Source organism: Vombatus ursinus, unplaced genomic scaffold, assembly GCF_900497805.2.
Source record: "Vombatus ursinus unplaced genomic scaffold, bare-nosed wombat genome assembly UNPS02012082.1, whole genome shotgun sequence".
In the NCBI taxonomy this organism is placed as follows: Eukaryota; Metazoa; Chordata; class Mammalia; order Diprotodontia; family Vombatidae; genus Vombatus; species Vombatus ursinus.
The window spans coordinates 2916119-2938359 of NW_020951860.1; the positions used below are offsets into that span (position 1 = coordinate 2916119).

The following is a 22241-nucleotide window of genomic DNA, read 5'->3' on the forward strand; positions in this document are numbered from 1 at the left end:
TGTGGTATTCAATCTGTATGTCTCCCCCAAAACTTAGCCTTGTGCTCTGCATGTAGTAGTCATAGAATGATTGAATCATAAATTTAGAGTTGGAAGGGATCGGAGAGAGAGCATCTAATCCAGTCTCCTTCTTGTACAAATGAAAAAAATGAGGCCCAGAGAAATTAGGTGATTTACCCAGGGTCCCACAGGTAGTTAAGTGTTAGAAGTAGAATTTGAGGGGCGGCTAGGTGGTAAGGTAGATAGAGCACCGGCCCTGGAATCAGAAGGATCTGAGTTCAAATCTGACCTCAGACATATAACACTAGCTGTGTGACTTTAGGCAAGTCACTTAACCCCAATTGCCTCACCAAAAAAAAAAAAAGTGAAATTTGAACCAAGGTCCTCTGAGTATAAATCTACCATACGATGCTGTCTCTCAGTCATTTTCCCTTTAAAAAAATTTTTTTTGAGTTGAACTTCTAATGATTGCCCTGACCACAAAAAATCACCAAATCTTAAAGCCAGTTGTTGTTCAGTTGTATCTAACTCTTAAGGACCCCATCTGGGGTTTTCTCAGCAAAGATACTGGAGTGGTTTGCTTTTCCCTTCTCTAGCTTATTTTACAGATGAAGAAACTGAGGTAGACTGAGGTTAAGTGACTTGCCTAGGATCACACAGCTAGTAAGTCTGAGGCTGGATTTGAACTTGGGTCTTTGGGATTTCAGGCCCAGTAGTCTATCTACTGTGCCACCTCGCTGACCTAGGCCTAATTCATGATTACATATTGTGCAGTCACAGAATCTTAAGAGTTAGAAGAGACAGTTGTTCCAACCCATTGCCTGAACAAGAATCCCTTCAACAATATTTCAAATCAAGGGTTCATTCAGTATCTACCTGAAGACCCTTAGTGATGGGGGAACTCACTACTTCCCTTTCCACTTTGGGTAGCTCTAATATTAGAACCGTTTTCCTTACATCATGCTTAAATCTTCCTCTCCGCAGCTTCTCCCCATTCTTCCTAGTTCTGCCATATGAGGCCAAGTGGAACAAAACTAATCCCTATTCCACATGACAGCCCTACAAATACTTAAAGACAGCTATCATATCCACTTTGAGTTTTCTCTTCCTCAGGCTAAGCGTCCCCAGTTTCTCTAACTGATCCTTAACTGTAATGTTCTCCAGTCCTCTCATCATTCTGATAGGCTTCTTCTTGACATGCTCCAGCTTATTGCTAGCTTTTCTTAATTCTGGTGCCCAGAACTAAACACAGTAGTCCAGTTGGGATCTGATAAGGCCACAATACAGTGGAACTGCTTGCTCTGTTATTCTGGACACTGTGCATCTTAATGCAGCACAGGTCCTACCATTAACTTTTCCTATATCGTGTCTTATTCATTTTTACTGGGTTTTCAATCCACTAATCCCGTGATCTTTTTACAGGTAGCTCCACCTCCCCTATGCTACATTTATCAAGCTAATTATTAGAACCCAAATATGAAATTGTCAATTTATCCCATTAAATGTCATCTTGTTTGATTTGGCCAGTTGTCAAAGATACTTGAGATCTTTTTGGATCTGGACTCATATGATCCAGTGGGTTAATTATCCTTCCCCCTCCCCACTAAGCTTCATGTCATCTAAAAAATTTGACATGTATGCCTTTCATTCCTTTATGCAAGCTGTTGACTTCAAGTGGTGTTGAATAGTACCAGATCAAGGACAGATCCCTAGGGCAGCCTCTAGACACGACTTTCCAAGTTGACACCAACTCTTCAGTGGTGACTCTTTGGGTCCAATCATTTAGTTGTTCGGTGGTTCAGTTATGTCCAACTGTTCTTGACCCTGTGGACCATAGCACACCAATCCTGTCCATGGGGTTTTCTTGACAAAGATCCTGGAGTGGTTTGCCATTTCCTTCTCCAGTGGATTAAGGTAAATAGAGGTTAAGTGACTTGTCCAGAATCACACAGCATGTAAATCTGAGGCCACATTTGAACTCAGGGCTTCCTGACTCCAAGTCCAGTGCTCTATCCACTGAGCCACCTAGCTACCTCTAAAAAAATTGTTCAATCGTTTCAGTCATGTTGTTCAGTTGTTCAGTCATTTAACCAGATCCAAATTCATCCAATTGTGCCCTCAGATAACCCATACCATCTCCTCCTCCCACCCCTTCTTGTTCACTAAGGTAGCATAGAAGACTCTACAACAGCTTCTTAAATTCACACTTTCAGTAAGAAGCAGCATAATGGAGTTGAAAAAAGCAATGATATCTATTGACATTGAGGCAGCTAGGTGGTGCCATGGTGCCCACAGCCTGGACCTGGAGTCAGGAAGACCTAAATTCAAATCTGGCCTCAGACACTTACTCTCTATGTGACCCCTGGCATGTCCTTTAACCTCTTTTTGCCTCAGTTTCTCCAATTATAAAATGAAGATAATATCAACACCTCATTTGCAAGGTTGTTGTGAAATGATACAATACTTGAGATGATTTTGTAAAGAGCTTAACACAATTTCTGGTGCATATAGGCCCCACATAAATGTTTATTCCCTTCCATCCCCCTCCATATACACATTTGGCTCAGTCTCCTAAATGTAAATAAAGGACAATGAAAATCTATCTCCCAGGATAATAAAAGCTCTTTGGAGGCAGAGACTCTAGCCTCTACATAGTATCAGGCATATATTAAAAATTTAATAAATGGCTGTTGAATGAACCATGAAGCATTTCAGGACTCTGAGTCATTGAAGATACATTCTAGATTATAGCAAACCAGCCTTAAAGCCAAGAAGACATGGGCTCAAGTCCTGTTGCTGACCCCTATTGACTGTCTGGCCCTGAGCAAGTCAGTTTACTTCCCGGTGCTCTAGGTAGTTCTCTAAGACCGTTGGCGCAGGGGAAATACCAGCAATCTTTAGTAGAAGGATTTCCCTGTACCCATGAGATCGCTTACGCAGTTCCTGGCCTTCTAATCTATGCACCATACTGTGTACTAGGGGAGAAGCAAAGGTGGATGAGACATGTTCCCTGTGCTCAGAGAAGTTATATTCTTTTGGGGTAGGGGATATTAGACACATAGAAAAGTATCTGAGAATGCAAAATAAAACTAGGTAAGTGCTTGTGTAAAAAAAGGTATACACATGTGTGGTAACTCATATTTACATCATTCTTTAAGGTTTGCAAAGCAGTATATATGTGTATAACATATAATGTATAATTTTAATTTATCTTCATAATCACCCTATGAGGTAGTTACTATCGTTAGCCCCATTTTACAGTTAGGACCCTGGGCCTCAGAAAAGCAAAGTGATTTTCCCAACTAGTAAATATATAAGGTAGTATTTGAACTCAGGTCTTCCTGACTCCTTATTCAACTATGTTATGCTCTCTACCTGAGTTACTAACAAAGGGCTCTATAAATTTCAAGGAAGGAAAACTCATTACCAAATGAGGAGGGATCAGGGAAAATGTCATGGAAAAAAGATGGCATTAAAGCTAGATCTTAAAGGACAGAGGGTTTTGAGAGGTAAAGAATAAGAGGGCACACCAAGCATAGACAACAGAGAAAGCAGACGTAGAGATCAAGGTGGGAAAGCGCTATGTATACACATACATATGTACATATCTATCTATGCATTTATATGTGTGTATACATATATGTGTGTGAATATACATATATACACACACTTTTGTTCAGACATTTCAGTCATATCTGACTCTTCATAACCCTATTTGAGGTTTTCTTGGCAAAAATCCTGGAGTGTTTTGCCATTTCCTTTTCCAGCTCATTTTACAGATGAGGTAAGTGAGGCAAATGGGGTTAAGTGACTTGACCAGGGTCACACAACTAGTTTGTGTCTAAAGCTGGATTTGAATTCACAAAGATGAATCTTCATGACTCCAGGCTCAGTGCTGTATCCATTGTGTCACCTAGCTGCCCTATATGTGTATGTATATATATATGTATATATATATATATATATACACACATACACAATATACATATTTACTCATACGTGCATATATACCTATACATATGCATATGCATACATACACACATGCGTGGATATAAGTATATATGTACATATATACACAAACATATATGCACACAAACCTAGAAATTCACTTTAGCTATAGCACAGTGTATAAGGTAAAGAGTATTAGTATAAAACCTGCAAAATTATAGTGTGTGCTAGATTTTAAATGGAAAAGCCCGTGTCTCCTCCCAAATTTCCTCCCACTATGATGCAAAAGGGAGGTTATTTTTTTTGGCTTCTTTTGGTGAGGCAATTGGGGTTAATCACACAGCTAGTAAGTGTTAAGTGTCTGAGGCTGGATTTGAACTCAGGTCCTCCTGACTCCAAGGCCAGAGCTCTATTCACTGCGCCACCTAGCTGCTCCAGGGAGGTTATTATACATATAAAATCTACATGTGAGGAAACTGTCAGGAATTCCTTCCTTAATATTTGTGCCAAATTTGTTTGGTATAGAAGCAGTCTGGTATAGGAGAAGAAATACTTGATTGGAGTCCGAATGTGTTTGAATCATAGCCTTCCTACTTCAGACTTGTGTGAGCAAGTCAATTAATCTTTCTAGGCCTCAGTTTCCTCCTCTGTAAAATGAAGAGGTTGAAGTACAGGGTTTCTAAGGTTTCTCCTAAGTCCTGTGAACTGGTACAATGATTTTCTATGAATTTTCTTATCTGTAAAATGATGGGGTCAAGGCTAAATTATGATGAAGGTCTCTTCTAGCTCTTTCATGGTGCTATGATCCCATAAGCCTATTTTTCATAGTTTACTGTGGAAGTCCAAAGTTTGGAAGGAACCTCTGGTCTTCTAGTTCAGCTCCTACTTTTATAATATCTAGGGCTCTGAAATATACATTTGGAGACATGAGCAGAGCCTCAGATCAACCCCTTGTATTAGATTGTACAGCCTGATTTACATCATAATTATGATTTCATCACAGACTTGCTCTTCTGATTAATTTAGATGTATAACCACACCAAAGAGCGGGGGAAGAGAAACATACCCCAGTTATCCCCCTCTGCCCTCCTGATGGGTCAGCATGCCTGCAAGAACATCCCACATTTCTTTGTACCCTTCCACACACACTGAAGGCTTACCTCAGTCAGTTCCTTTCTATATTGATAAGCTAATTCTGTCCAAAGGCTATAAAGTTGTAGCTAACTTTGCCTCTACCAACAATAGTCACTGCCTTTCTTTTTCCTTAAATACCCCAGATTAGTGCCACAACTACGTGCTAAGAAGCAGCCCCCTAACTCCATTGGGTACCCATCAATGCAATGCAACAACCCATAACAGTGAATTCCATCCACAATATCCCTCACAACTGGTCATTCACCTCTTCATTGACAACCTCCAATAACAATGGAGCCTTTAGCCCAGCCTTTAGAGGCAGCCCATTTCACTTTTATACAGCTTTTTGTCAAGAAGTAGTTTTTAATATTAAGCTGAAACCTGCCTTCCCATGATTCCCATCTCTTGGTTCCAGTTTTACCATATAGGGCCAAATAGAACAAGTCTAGTTGTTCTATTCCATGACACTTCAAATATTTGAAAGCTGCTATCATACTACATGTTCCCAAGGCTTCTCTTCTCTCAGGTAAAAACTGTTTTCCTTCATCAGATCCTTGTGTAGAGTAGGTTCTAGACCCCTCCCTATCTTGATTTGTCTTACAGTAAGTGATTCAGTTCAACAACTAAAGTGAGGCCTAAAACCAAACATGCACTCCATATGTAGTCCAAAGCAAAATGCCACAAGATAAGCAGTTAGTGGGGGACAGAGCCAAGATGGCAGAGTAAAAGCAGGGATTCACTTGAGCTCTCCCCCAAACCCCTCCAAATACTTGTAAAAATGACTCTTAACAAATTCTAGAGCAGTAGAACCCACAAAAAGAGAGAGTGAAACAAATTTCCAGCCCAAGACAACCTGGATGGTCGATGGGAAAAGTCTGTTGCACCAGGCTGGGAGAGGAGCACAGTTCATCATGGGCCACACCACTGGCAAAGGCTAGGGCCCAGCAAACCTGGAGCAGGCCTCAGGGGACTGAATCAAGGGGAGCTATGACGGCTTCCAGAATTCTCAACCCACAAATACTAAAGATAACTTTAGAAGGGATTCAGATCTGATCCTCATCAAGAGCACAGGCCCAGGAGAGGAGTAAATACCTCTCCTTAGAGTGTGCCACCTTACAAGAACTGAAAACTTACAAGTCCCTAGAAGTATCTCTGAAAACAGCTGCACAAACCCCTTGAAGCTTGGGACAGTGCACCCTCCACACTGGAAGCAGAGCCTACCTTAACAAAGAGTTAAACAGTCAGGGAAACAGAGGGAAAAAACTCAGACTATAGAATCTTACTTTGGTGGCAAAGAAAATCAAGGCATACAACCAGAAGAAGACAACAAAGTCGGGGCTCCTACATCCAAAGCCCCCAAGAAAAATATGAATTGGTTTCAGGTCATGGAAGAGCTCAAAAAGTATTTTGAGAAGCAAGTAAGAGAAGTAGAGGAAAAACTGGGAAGAGAAATGAGACTGATGCAAGAAAATCAAAAAAACGAGTCAACAGCTTGGTAAGGGAGACCCAAAATAATGTTTAAGAAAATAATACCTTAAAAATAGATGAGACCAAATGTCAAAAGAGTCCAAAAAGCCAATGAGTAGGAGAACGCCTTAAAAAACAGAATTGGCCAGATGGAAAAGGAGGTCCAAAAGCTCACTGAGGAAAATAATTCCTTAAAAATTAAAATGGAGCAAATGGAAGCTAATGACTCTATGAGAAATCAAGAAATTATAAAACAAAATCAAAAGAATGAAAAAATAGAAGACAATGTGAAATATCTCATTGGAAAAACAACTGACCTGGAAAATAGATCTAGGAGAGATAACTTAAAAATTATTGGACTACTGAAAGCCATGATCAAAAAACGAACCTAGACATCAAATTTCAAGAAATGATCAAGGAAAACTAACCTGATGTTCTAAAGCCAGAGGGTAAAATAGAAATTGAAAGAATCTACCGATCACCTCCTGAAAGAGATTCCTAATTCCAGAGTTCCCAGGTCAAGGAAAAAATATTGCAAGCAGCCAGAAAGAAACAATTCAAGTATTGTGGAAACACAATCAGGATAACACAAGGTTTAGCAGCTTCTACATTAAGGGATCAGAGGGCTTGGAATATGATATTCCAGAGGTCAAAGGAGCTAGGATTAAAACCAAGAATCACCTACCCAGCAAAACTGAGTGTAATCAATGAGGGGGGAAAATTGATATTCAATGATGTAGAGGAATTTAATGCATTCTTGGGAAGCCAGAGCTAAGTAGAAAAATTGAGTTTCAAATACAAGAATCAAGAGAAACATGAAAAGGTAAACAGGAAAGAGAAATCATAAGGGACTTATTAAAATTAAACTGTTTGCATTCCTACATGGAAAGATATTTGTAACGCATGAGACCTTTCTCATTATTAAGATAGTTGGAGGGAATATATATAGACAGAGGGCAGATGGTGAGTTGAATATGAATGGATGGTATCTAAAAAAGAAAATTAAGGCATGATAGAGGAATGTACTGGGAGAAGGAGAAAGGGAGAGGTACAATGGGATAAATTATCTCACATAAAAGAAGTAAGAAAAAGCTTTTACAGTGGAGGGGAAGAGGGGGGAGGTAAGAAGGAATGAATGAACTTTACTCTCATTGGATTTGGCTTTAAGAGGAAATAACATACACACCCAATTGGGTATGGAAATCTATCTTACCCTACAGGAAAGTAGGGGGGAAGAAGATAAGAGAGGGAAGGGTGATAGAAGAGAGGATGGACTGACAGAGTTAATCGAAGTAAACACTTTTGAGGAGGGACAGGGAAAAAGGAGAGAAATGAATAAATGGGGGCTGGGATAGGATGGAGGGAAATATAGTTAGTCTCTCACAACATGACTATTATGAAAATGTTTTGCCTGACCACACATGTATAGCCTATGTTGAATTGCTTGCCTTCTCAATGAGGGTGGGTGGGGAGAGAATGTGGAACTCAAAGTTTTAGAAACGAATGTTAGAAATTGTTTTTACATGCAACTGGAAAATAAGATACACAGGCAAAAGGGTAGGGAAATCTATTTTACCCTACAGGAAAATAGAAGGGGAAGGGGATAAGAGAAGGGTGGGGGTAACAGAAGGGAGAACAGATTGGGTAAAGGGGGAATCAGAACTCAGGCCTTCATGCAAGGTGGGGGGAGGAGAGGGATGGGGAGAAATGTTGAAACTCAAAATCTTGTCAAAGTGAATGTTGAAAACTAAAAATAAATAAATTTTTTAAAAAAGATAAGCAGTTAGTGGATAGAGAATAGATAGAGAGCTGGACCTAGAGTCAGACACTGGATCCAAATGTAGACACTAACTCTCTTGGTTAAGTCCCTTAACTTCTGCCTGCCTCAGTTTCCTCATTTGTAAAATAGGGATAATAGTGCCTACTTCCCAGGATTGTTGTGAGGATAAAATAAGATATTTGTAAAATACTTTGCATACCTTAAAGCCCTAAAAAATGTTAGCTATTATTGTTATTACTACTATTATTATTATTATTAGATTAGATTAGATTATTGCCTTCCTCATTATGAATACTAGGTATCCAATAATGGAACCTAAGATCACATTAAGACATGCCAATGACATATATTAAGATTTCATTCTATTAAAACTCTTAAGGCTTTTTGACATAAATTTTTCTCGATCCATGTCTTCACCATCCTGTGTATGTATAGTTCACTTTTTTGAACCAAATCGTAGGATGAAAGGTCTGAAACTTTTCATACGTTCCTCTTTTTAGCTTCTGCCAATCATTCCAACCTATTGTGATCACATTAGGTCCTGATTCTATTATCTAATATCTGAACCATGTCTCCCAACTTCATGACACTGAAAAATTTGATAAGCATACTCTCTGTACCTTCATCCCTTTAATAAAATTGTTTAACAGAACATGGTAAAGAATTCTAGGAGAGACTTCCTTCCAGGTAGATATTAATCAATATTCTTTAGATCCTATGATTTAAGCATAACTACTATCATTCAGTCAACAGGACTCTTTATCTTGTTCACAAGGTTATGAAGAGACACTATCAAGTTCTTTAACTGAAATTCTATTATACTATGTGCATGGCATTGGATGTCAGCTTGGAAGGACATCTCCATTTGAGTGCCCCATGATCTATTTTTGGTCCTGTGCTGTTTAATATATTTATCAAGTCGTAGGATAAAAGATATGCTATCATATTTGCAGATGACACAAATCTGGGAGGGATCCAAAAAGATCTTGATGGGATACAGCATTGGGCCAATACTAGTGAGATGAAAATTAATAAGGATAAATGTAAGCTCTTGCCCTTGGGTTTTAAAGAGCAACTTCACAAAGGCAAGATAGGGGAGGCACATCTAGAGAGCAATTTGTCTGAAAAAGTTCTGGGAGCTTCATCAAAGCAAGCTCCATATAAGTCAACTGGAATTTTGCAGCCAAAAAAAAAACTTGTATAATTTTAGGCTACAAAAAGAGAGGCATAGGGAGTACTATGGAGGGGATAATTATGCCCTACTTTTACCCGGTTAAATTTACATCTGGATTATTGAGTTCATTTCTGGCCACTGTACTTGTGAATGATAGAAATGTCCACAAGAGGGGAAGGGCCTTGAGATCATGCCACATGAAACTGACTAATTAAGGAATTGAAAACGTTTAAAAAAGAGATGACTTGAACCTACATGCTAGCTGTCCAAAAGTTGAATAAGCTGCCTCTTATCCTATTCAGTTCCCGAGACCTTTAAACAAAGGTTTGATGACCACTTTTCAGTTATATTACGGAAGGAATTTGGATTGAACCAAACTGCCTATAAGGTCCCCTCCAATTCTGAGATTCCATAATTCTGTGATTACCTTTACTTACCCTGTCTACTAACCCTATCCAAAAACAAAATGGGAAATGAGAGTAGTCTGGAATGGCTTTTTACTTGGGCTGGTTCTGTGTAATAATCATCTCTGTATCTAGGGTACGAGGTGTGACTGAGGCTTCTCAAGACTTATCAAACCTGATGGCCACTCTTCATTTGTGATAATTGGCATGAGTACAAATAAAGAAACATATAAAGATTTGCTAGACATTATGAAGTTTTGGGCTAGAAATTGAAACCCTTAGGAAGGGTTGGGAACCCTTAGGAAGTGATATCTTCCCAGTTGAAGGTAGAGACCTCAGAAGAAAAAGGAAGATGTAGGAGTAATAATTTATATAAGATTTTACTTTTTCCCTAATCATCTTTGGAAGTAGACCTAGTAGTAGTATAGTTGGGTCAAAGAATATAGGCAGTTTAATAACTCTTTGGCTATAATTCCAGATTGCTCTCCAAAATGGTTGGATCAGTTCACAATTCCACCAACAACGAATTAGTGTCCCTATTTTTCCACATCCTCTCCAACATTTGTTGCTTTCCTCTTCAATCATTTTAGCCAATATGATAGGTGTAAAATGATACATCGAATCAAATCAAAGATGATTAGGGGAAAAAGAAAAGAACCTATGTGTCCTAAAATATTTATAGCAGCTCTCTTTGTAGTGGCAAAGAACTATAGATTGTGGAGATGCCCATCAATTGGGGAATGGCTGACCAAGTTGTGATATATGATTGTGATAGAATACTACTGTGTTATAAGAAATGATGAGCTCAATGATCCTAGAAAAACATGAATAGACTTGCACAAAATAATGACGAGTGAAATGAGCAGAACAAAGAGAATGTTGTATATAATAACAACAATATTGTTTTAAGAACAACTTTGAATGAGTAAGTTATTTTGACCCATAAATACCCAAATTAACTACAGAGGTCCTTTAAGGAAGACTGCTATCTGCATCCAAAGAACTGATAAAAAGAAGTTTGTATAGGATGGTTTTACATATGTGTGTGTGTGTGTGTGTGTGTATACACATTTGTGTCTAATGGTGTCCATCTCTGGTGGGGGAAAGAGGGAAAAAAAGAAAAAAAAGAAATTTACATGATAACATTATTATATATTTAAAAGGAATAGCAAGTTGTACGTAATAGATTTGCAGTCTCACGTGCAGTCATCTTTTTTTATTATACTATGTTATGGAAATGCTTGTTTTATTCCATAAATTAAAAATAAAATAAATTAAAAAAAATTTTTTTAAAGATTTTACAAGGAGTGTAAGTTACAACCACCCTTTGACATAGGTAGTACAGATATTAGTATCTCCATTATGCTGATGAGAAAACTAAGGCTCTCAGAAGTTACATACTGATGTAATGACCATTGATTAAGTGCCTGCTGGGCAGCTAGGTGGTGCCATAGTGCACAGAGTGCAGGGTCTGAAGTCAGGAAGATTCATCTTCCTGAGTTCAAATCTTACCTCAGACATGTATTACCTGTGTGACCCTGGGCAAGTCACTTAACCCTGTTTACCTCAGTTTCCTCATCTATAAAATGAGCTGGAGAAGGAAATGACAAACCACTCCAGTATCTTTGCCAAATGGGGTCACAAAGTGTCAGACATGACTAAACAATAATAACAAAAGGGCCTACTAGGGGCTAAGCTGTATTCTGGGTGCTAGTGAAATAGTACAAAGAATGAAGAAAATACTGTTGGAAAGGAACTTCCATTAACCAAAAACGATCACATAGGTTTCAAACTCAGGTCTGTCGATTCCAAGCCTAGCATTCTACCCACTATATCATGCTACTTCTTAGTGTCTAAGAATGGAGTCTTGAGTTTCTGGACTATGACTTATAATATGGAAATAATGGGCTCTTGCAGTGTATATTATAATGAATGATAAAGATATATTTGTTTGGTATCTTGCAATCCCACTCAGGAGAGATTTAAGCTGAATCTAAAAGAATGAATTTTAAAAATTTATTAAGCACTTACTGTATGCAAATAATTGTACTGAGTGCTGGGGATTCAAAATGAAAAGTAAGATAGTCCTTGCTCTCAAGGAACTCAAATTTTAATAAGGGGATGCAAGATATATGAAAGTTTTCGAGATGGAAATTAGATGAAAAGGCTGCGTGGTTCTTTAGGAGCATCAGCAAAGCAGATGGTCATGCATCTTCTTTAGTGTCATTTTCATTAATAAAAACCATATCCCATTTCTAATGTTGCATTTGACAGTGCCAAGGACTTTGGTGGTAAGAACATTTTTCAGTATCTTTAGCAGCTGTGGCTGCTGAGGCAGCAGAGGCCTTAGCATCCAAAGAAACAGTTTCCAGGTCACATCTCCACAAGGATTGCTTCCCTTTGGAAGTCCACTCTGACTTCTCACACCAGGTCAATGGTCTGAAAAAGGAGAGAAAAGGAAAATAATTTCAGTTGGAAAAAATAAAAGGATCAAAGAAGTGATAAATCTGCTACTCAGAATGGCAAGGGTGAGGAAAACAGAAGACTTATCATCAGATGTCAGAACTATTCAACTCATTTTTCTATTAGCTTTCTTTTTTCTTTCTGCCAAGGATAATAGTCTTTCTACTAGAAAGGATAGAACAAAATGGTTAAAAGGGAATCAAAAGTCAATATAAATGAAGATGTACTAAGAGAACCCCTAGATGCGCCCAATAAGTAAAAATATAAAGTCTTGGATAAATTATATGCCAGATTATGAAAGAACTCGAAGATGTGATAGCTGAGGCACTCTCAATGATCTTTGACGGAGTAAGAAGAACAGGAGAGATTTGAACTAGAAAAAGGCAAATGTTTCAATTGTCAAAGAAGGTAGAGAGGAATGGTAGGGGAAGGAAGATGGAGGCTGCAAACTGCAGATCCAATAGCCTGCTTTCAATCTCTGGAAAATATCCAAGAGCATACTCTTAAAGAGATGACCTCTCAGTGTTTATCAATGGAAAAGTCAGCTTGACTGTGTCAAGAATAGATTATGTCTGACCACCTCATTTTTTTTTGATAAAGTTACTACACTAGTAGTTCAGAGGAATTCTTTAGACATAATTTGCCTTGATTCAACAAAAGCATCTGTGGATAACTTGCAAAGATAACTTGCAAAGGATAGATGACAGTATAGTTCCACAGATTCAAAGCTGGTAAATGATTAGACCCCAAAAATACTTACTTATGGGTTATTGTCAACTTAGAGGGAAGTATGCAACAGACTATTCTACAGATCTGTTTTTGGTCCTCTGCTATATAACATTCCAACTTGGATTGACATAGATAGTATGGTTGTAAAATTTGTATATGATACAAAGCCAGGTAAGATATTGGATAACAGTCAGGATCCAAAGAAATCTCAACAAGCTAGAATGATGAGCCAAAAATAATAAAATGAAATGTAATAGAAAAATACAAAATCCTACATAGATTTTTAAAAAATGAAGTTCACAAGGATTAGCTCCTTTCAAGGCTCAGATAAAACTATGAAAGGACTTTCTTAATTACCATAGTCTTTAATGTTGTCTTATTCCCCAAAATAAAATTATTTCATATTTATTTTGTGCATTTTTTATTTATAAGAGGCAGCATAGTATTTTGGATAGTAAATTAGTCTTAGAGTCAGAAAGACCTGGATTTAAGTCCCATCTCTGACATCTAATGGCCATGTGACTGGGTAGGTGGCCTCTAGGTGTACTAAACAACTTGTTAAGAGAGGAAGTTGCAAAGTATGTGTCCAGGTGCATGGATAGAGGAAGTCCTTCAATGGCCACTAATAAAATTAAAGGTAGTATCAAAAGAAAGTTTATTTTTTTTTAATTTTCTTATCTGTGCATGTGTTGATTCCCAACAGTAGAATGCAATCTCCTTGAGGGCAGGGACTGTTTACATTTTTAATCTTATTCATTCCCCAGAACCTAGAACACTTCCTTGCACGTAACTGGTGTTTAATAAGTGCTAATTTAATTGAATTTAATCAAGTGCTTCAAAAGGTGAAGGAGCCAACAAGGAGGAAATTCTGTTTTGTCTCTAATTCTCACTAATAAGGAAGAACTAGTTGTTAAAAATTAATGAAAACCTTGAGGAGAAACTCCCTCTTAGTGAAACAGAGTATAGTTTAGCATGCACTCTAGATTATGGGAGAATAGATGACAAAGAGTTCTGGAGAAGGATAGGTTGAATACTATGGACTAAAATTCTTCAGAGAAAGTCAGCCAAGGAGGGATAGGAAATGCAAGAATAAAATTCTGAAGACAGGGAAACAATTCAAATCTAGAAGAATCTAGAAGCTGTTTCAAGAGACCTGCACAGATAACTTAGGAGTCAATCACTGAGCATTTATTAAGTGCCTACTGTGTGCTAGGTGTTGGAGATACGATATGAAACAGTCCCTGCTCTGTCTTTTGCCAGTGCTTAACACAGTGCCTGGCACATAGTAGGAATATTATATATTCTCATTGACTGAATCAAGGAGCATGAGTTATTTCAGAGAAGGCATCAAGCTACATACAAAATTTTAAAAAATAAGGGTTTTTTTTTTGAGGGGGAGACACAGTTGATAGGGATCAGGAAAGAAGATGTCAAAGGTAGTACTTGCACTGAGACTTGAAAGAAACCAGGGATTCTAAGACAGCAGGTATCTCAGGCATAGGGAATGGCTGGTGCAAAGTCAGGATCTCAGAAGAGACTATAGTTTACCCCAATTCCTTCCATGGTAGCCCAAACAAGAGGACATCCTGCTTGAATATCTCAAATGACAACATGGTAAAGAAAAACAACTTTGAAAGACTTGAGTTTCATCATTTCAGTGACCAATAGTGATTCTAAAGGGCCAGCAATGAAGCATCCTACCCATCTCCTGACAGAAAGGTGAAGGAGTCCTGATACAGAATGAGACGTACATTTTTGTGCATGGCCAATTTGTTGCAAGGGTTTTGTTTTTCTTTTTCTTCTCAATGGAAGAGGGGAATTTGGAAGGGAGAGAAAATAAATGCTTAATTGAAAAAAATGTTAACTTTAAGAAAAATAAAAGATGGAGATGTGACCTAGACGATAATATAGTTATATGGATTTGGAACTGGTTGAATGGCTAGATTTGAAGGGTATTCATTAAAGGTTCAATGTCAGGTTGGCAGAACATCTCCATTGGAGGGCCCCTGGGATCTGTGTTTAATCTTGTGCTAATATTTTTCTCAGCGATTTAGATAAAGGCATGCTTGTCAAAATTTTAGATGATACAGAGCTAGAAGGGAGAAAGAACCCCCTAGATAAAGTCAGGATCTAAAAAGATCTTGACAAGCTAGAGCATTGGGCTAGCTATAATAGCATGAAATTCATTAGGAATAAATGTAAAGTCTTAGTATAGTTGATTTCCAAAAAATCGACTTCACAAGTATAGTGTAGAAAACAATTTGCCCAAAAAAGATTTGGGGTTTCAGTAGACTGAAAGTCAACAGTATAATGAGGCAGCTTTAAAAAGCTAATTTTAACCTGGGTTGTTTTAAGAAAGGCATACCTTCCCAGAATAAAGTGATAGCTGTTCTCTATTCTACCTTTGTCAAACTTCATCTAGTGCACAGTTCTTGGTGCTGGGCACCACAGTTTAGGAAGGATATGGAAAAACAGTAAGCATCTATATGAGGGCAACAAGGATGGCTAAAGACTTTGAGCTCATTATCATATGATAGTCAGTTGAAGGAATTGAGGATGATGTGCCTGGGGAAGAGAAGACTCAATTATAACTGTCTTCAAGTATTTGAAGGGTTGCCATGTGGAAATGAGATTAGTCTTGTTTTGTTTGGCACCAGAGGTCATAATTAGGGCAATGGGTAGAAATTCCAAAAAGCCAAACTTAGGTTTGATGTCAGGAAAAAAACTCACCAACAATTACAGCTGTCTCAGGAACCCTTCTCCTTCATTGGAGTTCTTCAAACAGAGACTCTAATGTATCTTCTTTTGTATAGGATACTAGGCATTCCTTTTGGGTTGGATTAAATGGCCAACTGAGGTCCCTTCCAAATTCAGAAGTCTGATTCTGTTAATTTATCAAGAAGCAAGTTTAAGCTTAATGTAAAGAGTAAATTCCCAACAATAAGAGGGATTCAAGAGTAGGAATACCGGCAGAGTCTAGATGACCACTTGATAGAGATGTTATAAAGGAGACATGGGTTTAACTACATGGCTTCTGAGGTCCCTTTTTTCTCATATGCTGTAGTTGTCTCCCTAAAACTGGGTAGGATCTGTGGAATCTGAATAGTTTTAAACACAAATGTATATTCCTAACCTCTAACAAAAGAGCACATGCATTGGACTCTGTCATTTTCAAATCTCAGTATGGAAACCAAACCCCAGCATGAGTGGAAATCACCTACTTTCCATTCTGTAAATGGCATTGTTACTCCTTTTTCTCCCATTTCATCTGAAAGTGACTTAAAAGATTCAGTCTGGGGGTTGGGGGGGGGCAGTAATGTGAAATTTAAAAGATGAAGTCCACAGATTTGCCCTTTGCCTCTATCAAGCATCACTGCTGTAGAGTAATAATGAACATTTTCTTTCTACTCTCATTAATTTTCATCTTCATTTCTCCTCAGTATCATGCTCCTAAAGTCATTTCCCAACCCATACCTTATTTCACCTCTAGAGGTGAGCCATTCATCAATGATGTGAAGCTTTTTAAAAACATAATGATGTATACTGTGTTCCCTGCACAGTTATCTATTATGGCAGAAGACCTTGACTGGTTGTGAAAGCTTCTCTTCTCCTGCCTGACTCCATCCAGTTAGCCATAGACAACCTGGGCTTTATAAAGGCTCTTCATTTTTTCACTTTTATTGGTGGTTTCTTTCTTTATCCTTTAAAAACAAAATAGGAAACCAGGCCAGTGGGGCCTACCTTACTTAGATCCTCTGGAAACTCTTCTGAACCTGGTAATTCCAAGTAGGACTCCAGAAGGGATTCAGGCATTAGTCCAACCAAGTTCACGTTTTTAGAGGACTAAAGAGGAAAGTAAAATCTCAGTGCTAAGTTAGTTCCATGTCTGCCTTATCTAAAGAAAAGTTCCTACCCCTTCAATAACTCATGTAGAATATCATTTCTAAGTTCCTCGAGACCAGGACTGTTTTGACTTGCTTAACCAGAGCCTTTCACGGAGTGAGTGCTTTATAAATACTCATTTAGTTGAATTGAATATGTAAGAAATGTGAAAAAATCACAAAAGGCTAGATTTGAATGCGAGCTCTTCTACTTGCTACCTTTGGGGAAATCCGTTGAATTCCTTAGTGTCCTATGAGGCATTTAAACCACTATCTATAAGGACCCTCCCAGGTTAAAACTCTTATTTAAAAACATATAAATAAGAGAATTACTGTGATTAGGTGACTATACGACAACTCCAAGGAGGGGCTATGAAACACTCTGTCAATATGCATTTATTAAGCACCTTAGGCACAATCCTCGTAGCTGGGGATAGGAAGACCAGTCCCTTTCCTTACATTTCATTTAGGGGGAGACAATATGTACAGATATTAATATAGATAAAATATATACGAAATAAATACAAGGTAATGGGAGAGGGCACTAGCAACTGGGGAAATGAAGAAAGTCTTAATGTTAAAGGTGGTACTTGAGGTGAGTTGTGAATTCTTAAAGGTCGAGATAAGGGACTACATTTCAAGTATGTGGAAGATGGAAGGATGATACTTAATTCTCTCCACACAAACTGGTTTACTGCTTGAACTAGGCTTAGTTCAAGATGAAACTCTGATATCTTATCTGAAAAATCCCAGTAGTTTTATCTAGTTTGATTTTTTTCCTAATATCAGAGCTTCTCCCCAAAGCAGTAAATATTATTTGCCTTGTAGCAGGCACCAAAATCAAAACTAAAAATAATAGTAACAAACAAAAATATTAACCACAACTTAACACAATATCAAGAAGCAACTGATTTCTGTGGTAAAATACCAGCTTTGCCAATCAAATAACAGCTGCTTGGCATCCCTGCGGCTTGGCATCCACAGGAGATAACTTAAACATGAATTACCACTTTTTAAAATATATCATTCGTAGGATTTAGACTCAAAAAAGCCTTTAGAAATTGTGCAGGTCAAAGCCACTTTTTTTAATAATTTTTTAATAATTAAGGAAATATGGGTTCGGAGAAAAAAAGTGACTTACCAAAAGTCACCCAGATAATGAGGAGCAGAGCAGAGCAGAGCTAAGACTCAAACCCAGATTCCCTGCCTTCAAATCCAGAGCTTTTTGCCCTGCTCCAATCAAGATATGAAAAACTTACTGACCAGTATTACTCAGAAATGCTTATGGCACTACAGGGAGCTAAAATGCATCATGGGGGATACTTTTGTATGGCCCTAACTATATGAATAGTTGCCTTTGCCCACTTCTCTCTGCTGCCAGAAAATCCCCGCATGCCTCCCTACTCTTATAGTCGCTCTCCTTGCTAAGTTAGTCCATTGTAGCCAAGCCCGTGAAAAATTCCACCTCACCACCTCTCCATCTCCCCTCTTCCCCTCCTCCCCTTTTTCCTCCTTCCCTCCTCCCCAACTCCCCTTCTCTCTCCTCCCCTCAGAAAGCTGCCCACCTTTTGTACTCTCCATTTGCCTGCCTCAGGATAGCAGCCACTCACAGCCCTCCAGGCCCACAGTTAGTTTTCACTAGGGTTTTTCTCTTCCACCCTCCCATGAATGACAATTAAACACCTCAGAAAGTTGCCATGTTGTTAACAGTTTGCAACTTTCTCAGTAGCTCCACTTACTTTAACACTAATGTGTGTACAACTTGCTAATTAATGGAATCATCTGAATTCGAAAACATCTTGTTTTAATAGGAAGCTACAAAGCACTCTCAGTAAATTCACCAGTAAAATTATTCCATCTTTTTTCTTCTTTTTTTCCTTTCCTGGCTTGGTTTAATCACTAGAAAGTATTCTTCTAATTAGCCTAACAAAACCTGCTCCACCAGGCGTGACCTGAGCCTCTACTCTAAGGCAGTGCTTTTAGAAAAGACCCTTGATCTATCCAAAAATGCCTGCAGTGATGAAGGAAATCAGGAAGGAGGTAGGCAAAAGAGATGAGCCCACGCAGAGATATTTCATATGCCATTTCTAGGAATCAGCAGCTTGATGTAATGGAAATGTTATATTTGGAGTTAGAAGGCTTGGGCTCCAATTAATAGAGTAATTTCCAAATGTAAAAATTGTGTTATGTGAATTATTGGACTATCACTGCACCATAAGGAACAATGAATATGATGATTTCAGAGAAACATGGAGAAATATGTGAATTGTAAAGTGAAGGAAGTAGAACCAAGAAAACAATCTCTATGGGGCAGCTAGATGGCACAGTGGACTGAGCAGCAGCCCTGAAGTCAAGAGGACCTGAGTTCAAATCTGACCCCAGACACTTACTAGCTGTGTAACCCTAGGCAAGTTCACTTAATCCCAATTGCCTAAAAAAAAAAAGAAAAGAAAAGAAAACAAACTATGTGACTACAATAATGTAAATGGAAAGAAAAAACAACAAAAATTGAATGCTCTGTCATTATGATGTCTAAACCTGATCCTGAAGAAGACATGAGAAAATGGACTTTTCTTTCTCTTGATACAGAGCATTACATATACTTTCAGACTCAGCTGATGTGTTAGTGAATTTTTTTTTCTTTTTTTCCCTCACTCTCCCTTGTATTCTCTATTACAGGGAATTATTCTCTGGGTGGGGAAGGTGGGAAGGATAAATTTGGAAATAAATGTGACATAAAATCAGAAGATATCAATAATTTTTTAAGGAGAAGATTTGGACTCTAGCTGCACATCTGTTATTTACTAGTTATTATATGACCTAGAACAAGTCATTCTTTGAGCTTAACTTTCCGCATCTGCAACATGGGGCAAATACATCATGGTATAATGAAAACAGAACAAAACCCTGTACCTGATGTCAGAGGCTCTGGGTTCAAGCCACCTATTACTAGCTCTCTGACCTAGGACAAATCATTTTTAGAGCCATGCTTTCCTCAGCTGTAAGATGAGAATGATACAGTAGGATGGAAGCTCCTTAGCCCAGTGGCTTGCATGTTTGTCATTTAGCCTGATCCTGTGGCCAGAGCACTGGCTCCTACATCAGAAGACCTGGGCAGAAGAGTCCTGCCTCACTGTTTTTACTTTGGATAAGACACAACCTGTCCAGATCTCAGTTTTCTGATCTACAAAATGAAGAATTTGTACTAAATGGCCTCTGAGGTGCCTTCTTCGATCTAGGATCCTATGAAAGGATTTTTAACTTAAAAAATGAAAAGGATAAATTTTGTCCAACTTACATAATCCATGAGGACCCAGGAGATAATATGCATAACATCACAGCGGTTAGAATTGGAAGGGGCCTTAGAAATATAGGATGCCCTCATTGTACGGTTAAGGAGATAGACCCAGGCAGGTTAAGTAACATAAAGACGTTTAGAGCCATGGCAATCTATCACTGAGAGTTATCCGTGTTATCATTCTCTCATTGCAGGTCTTCAAGTGGTTTTAAATTCCATCATCAAGGCCATGGTTCCGCTGCTGCATATCGCCCTGCTTGTGCTATTTGTCATAATCATCTACGCCATCATTGGGCTGGAGCTCTTCATGGGGAAGATGCACAAGACTTGCTACAACCAGGAGGGTTTAACAGGTAATGAGATATGAAAAAAGAGGGGGCCGTTCATTATTGAAAGGGTGTACTGGTGCACTGCTATCAGAGCTTGGAAGAGAACGGGCAATCCCTTGGAATTTTAATTCGGAATTATTGAAAAAAAGTGATGTGATCTTTTGAACCAGCAATCCTCCATCTATACTCCCAGAATATAAAAGACTGAAACAAAAATCTAGTCTACATTAAAACATTCCTGGTAGCATTATTTATGTCAACAAAGAAATGGAATCAAAGTGAATGTCCATGGACTGGGGAATGACAGTAAAAAAAAAAAAAAACATGAAATAGGAATGTAATTAAATATTATGGGGAATATGATGAATTCAGGGAAAGGTGAAATTTGCATGAACTGACAAAGAGCAAAATAAGCAGAACCAAGAAAACAATATACACAGTGATTACAACAATACAAGTGAAACGATCACAAAAAGTAAGTTGAATTTTGAATAATAGAAAAATAAATAATGGCCCAGAAAAGAGATTCTAAGCGCCTCTTACGACAGAATGATGGGGAAGTACGGGAACAAATTATATACATTGTTAGACACAGTTTCTATATTTGTTTTCCTTTAATTATTTTTCTTTATCACAAGGGACATAAGATGCTTGCACTTGGGGTTCACTTTATAAAGCTAGATTCACAGGCTAGTACTCAAGAAGCTATTTATTCCTTCCAAAGGCTTGCAACTAGGACACATTTCCCCAGTGTAAATTATGGTGCCTGGGTTATGACCTTATAATTCAGTTAGGCTTCCCATAGCAATGGATAGTACCTAAGAAAAAGAGATTAACAGACTTTTCTAGCCTGTTCTGCTTCTTTACAAAAAACAGAACTAATCAAAACAGCAAAAAGTAACAAAAATAAGAAATAATAAAATAATAAAAAGTAGGCAGTATTGTTAATCAAACATTGTTTAAACAAAATTTGTAATTAAAGTAAGATTGAAGGAAATATGAAAGAAATCATTGTGTCTAAGAACAATTATATCAATCAATCAACAAGCATTTACTAAGTCTCAGAGTTCTTTGGACTCACTCTACCAGACCAAGGCTGGTTACATCTCATAGGGTTCTAAGGGTACCCGTGAGGGTTCCAAATCTATCTTTATCAAATGCTATTGACTTAAACCTCCATTCTGGTATTCCTCATCCTTTACTACCAGTGAATAGTGCCCCAGTTCCATTTAACCAATTAACATCAATTAGTTTTTACAAAAAGATACTTACTTTGAAGATACAGCAAGAACAAAAGTGTAAGTATCAAGTGGACTTGATCTCCTAAAGTTGTAGTCATCCTCAATCTCCTTCACCTAAAATAGAAATGAATAGACACAAAGTCATGGGCTACATTTTGACCTATGACTCTCTCTTCAAGCACCACTAGGGAGAAAAAGGAAAAAAAATACAATAGCAAGCCTTTTGCTTTGACTGGTATTTTGAATGTACCCCATTTCTGTTTATACAGCCAATCAATCTACTATCTCTTCACGACATGGTCAGTCAAACAGGCCTAGTTACGGAATGTCTTCACATGCTCCAGATTGGTATAAGAGGTCTTCTTTACGCATTATCATGCCTTTCTAGAAGCA

At 38.1% G+C, this 22241-nt stretch overlaps 1 protein-coding gene across 1 annotated transcript in view; it reads left to right on the forward strand.

Moving 5' to 3' along the window:
* The window catches only part of CACNA1C (calcium voltage-gated channel subunit alpha1 C), a 752540-nt gene that overhangs the window by 448223 nt on the left and 282076 nt on the right, over positions 1-22241 (forward strand). The window contains exon 5 of the mRNA XM_027857289.1: positions 20473-20631. Coding sequence (XP_027713090.1) covers positions 20473-20631 — 159 coding nt within the window. The remainder of the gene's footprint in view (positions 1-20472; positions 20632-22241) is intronic.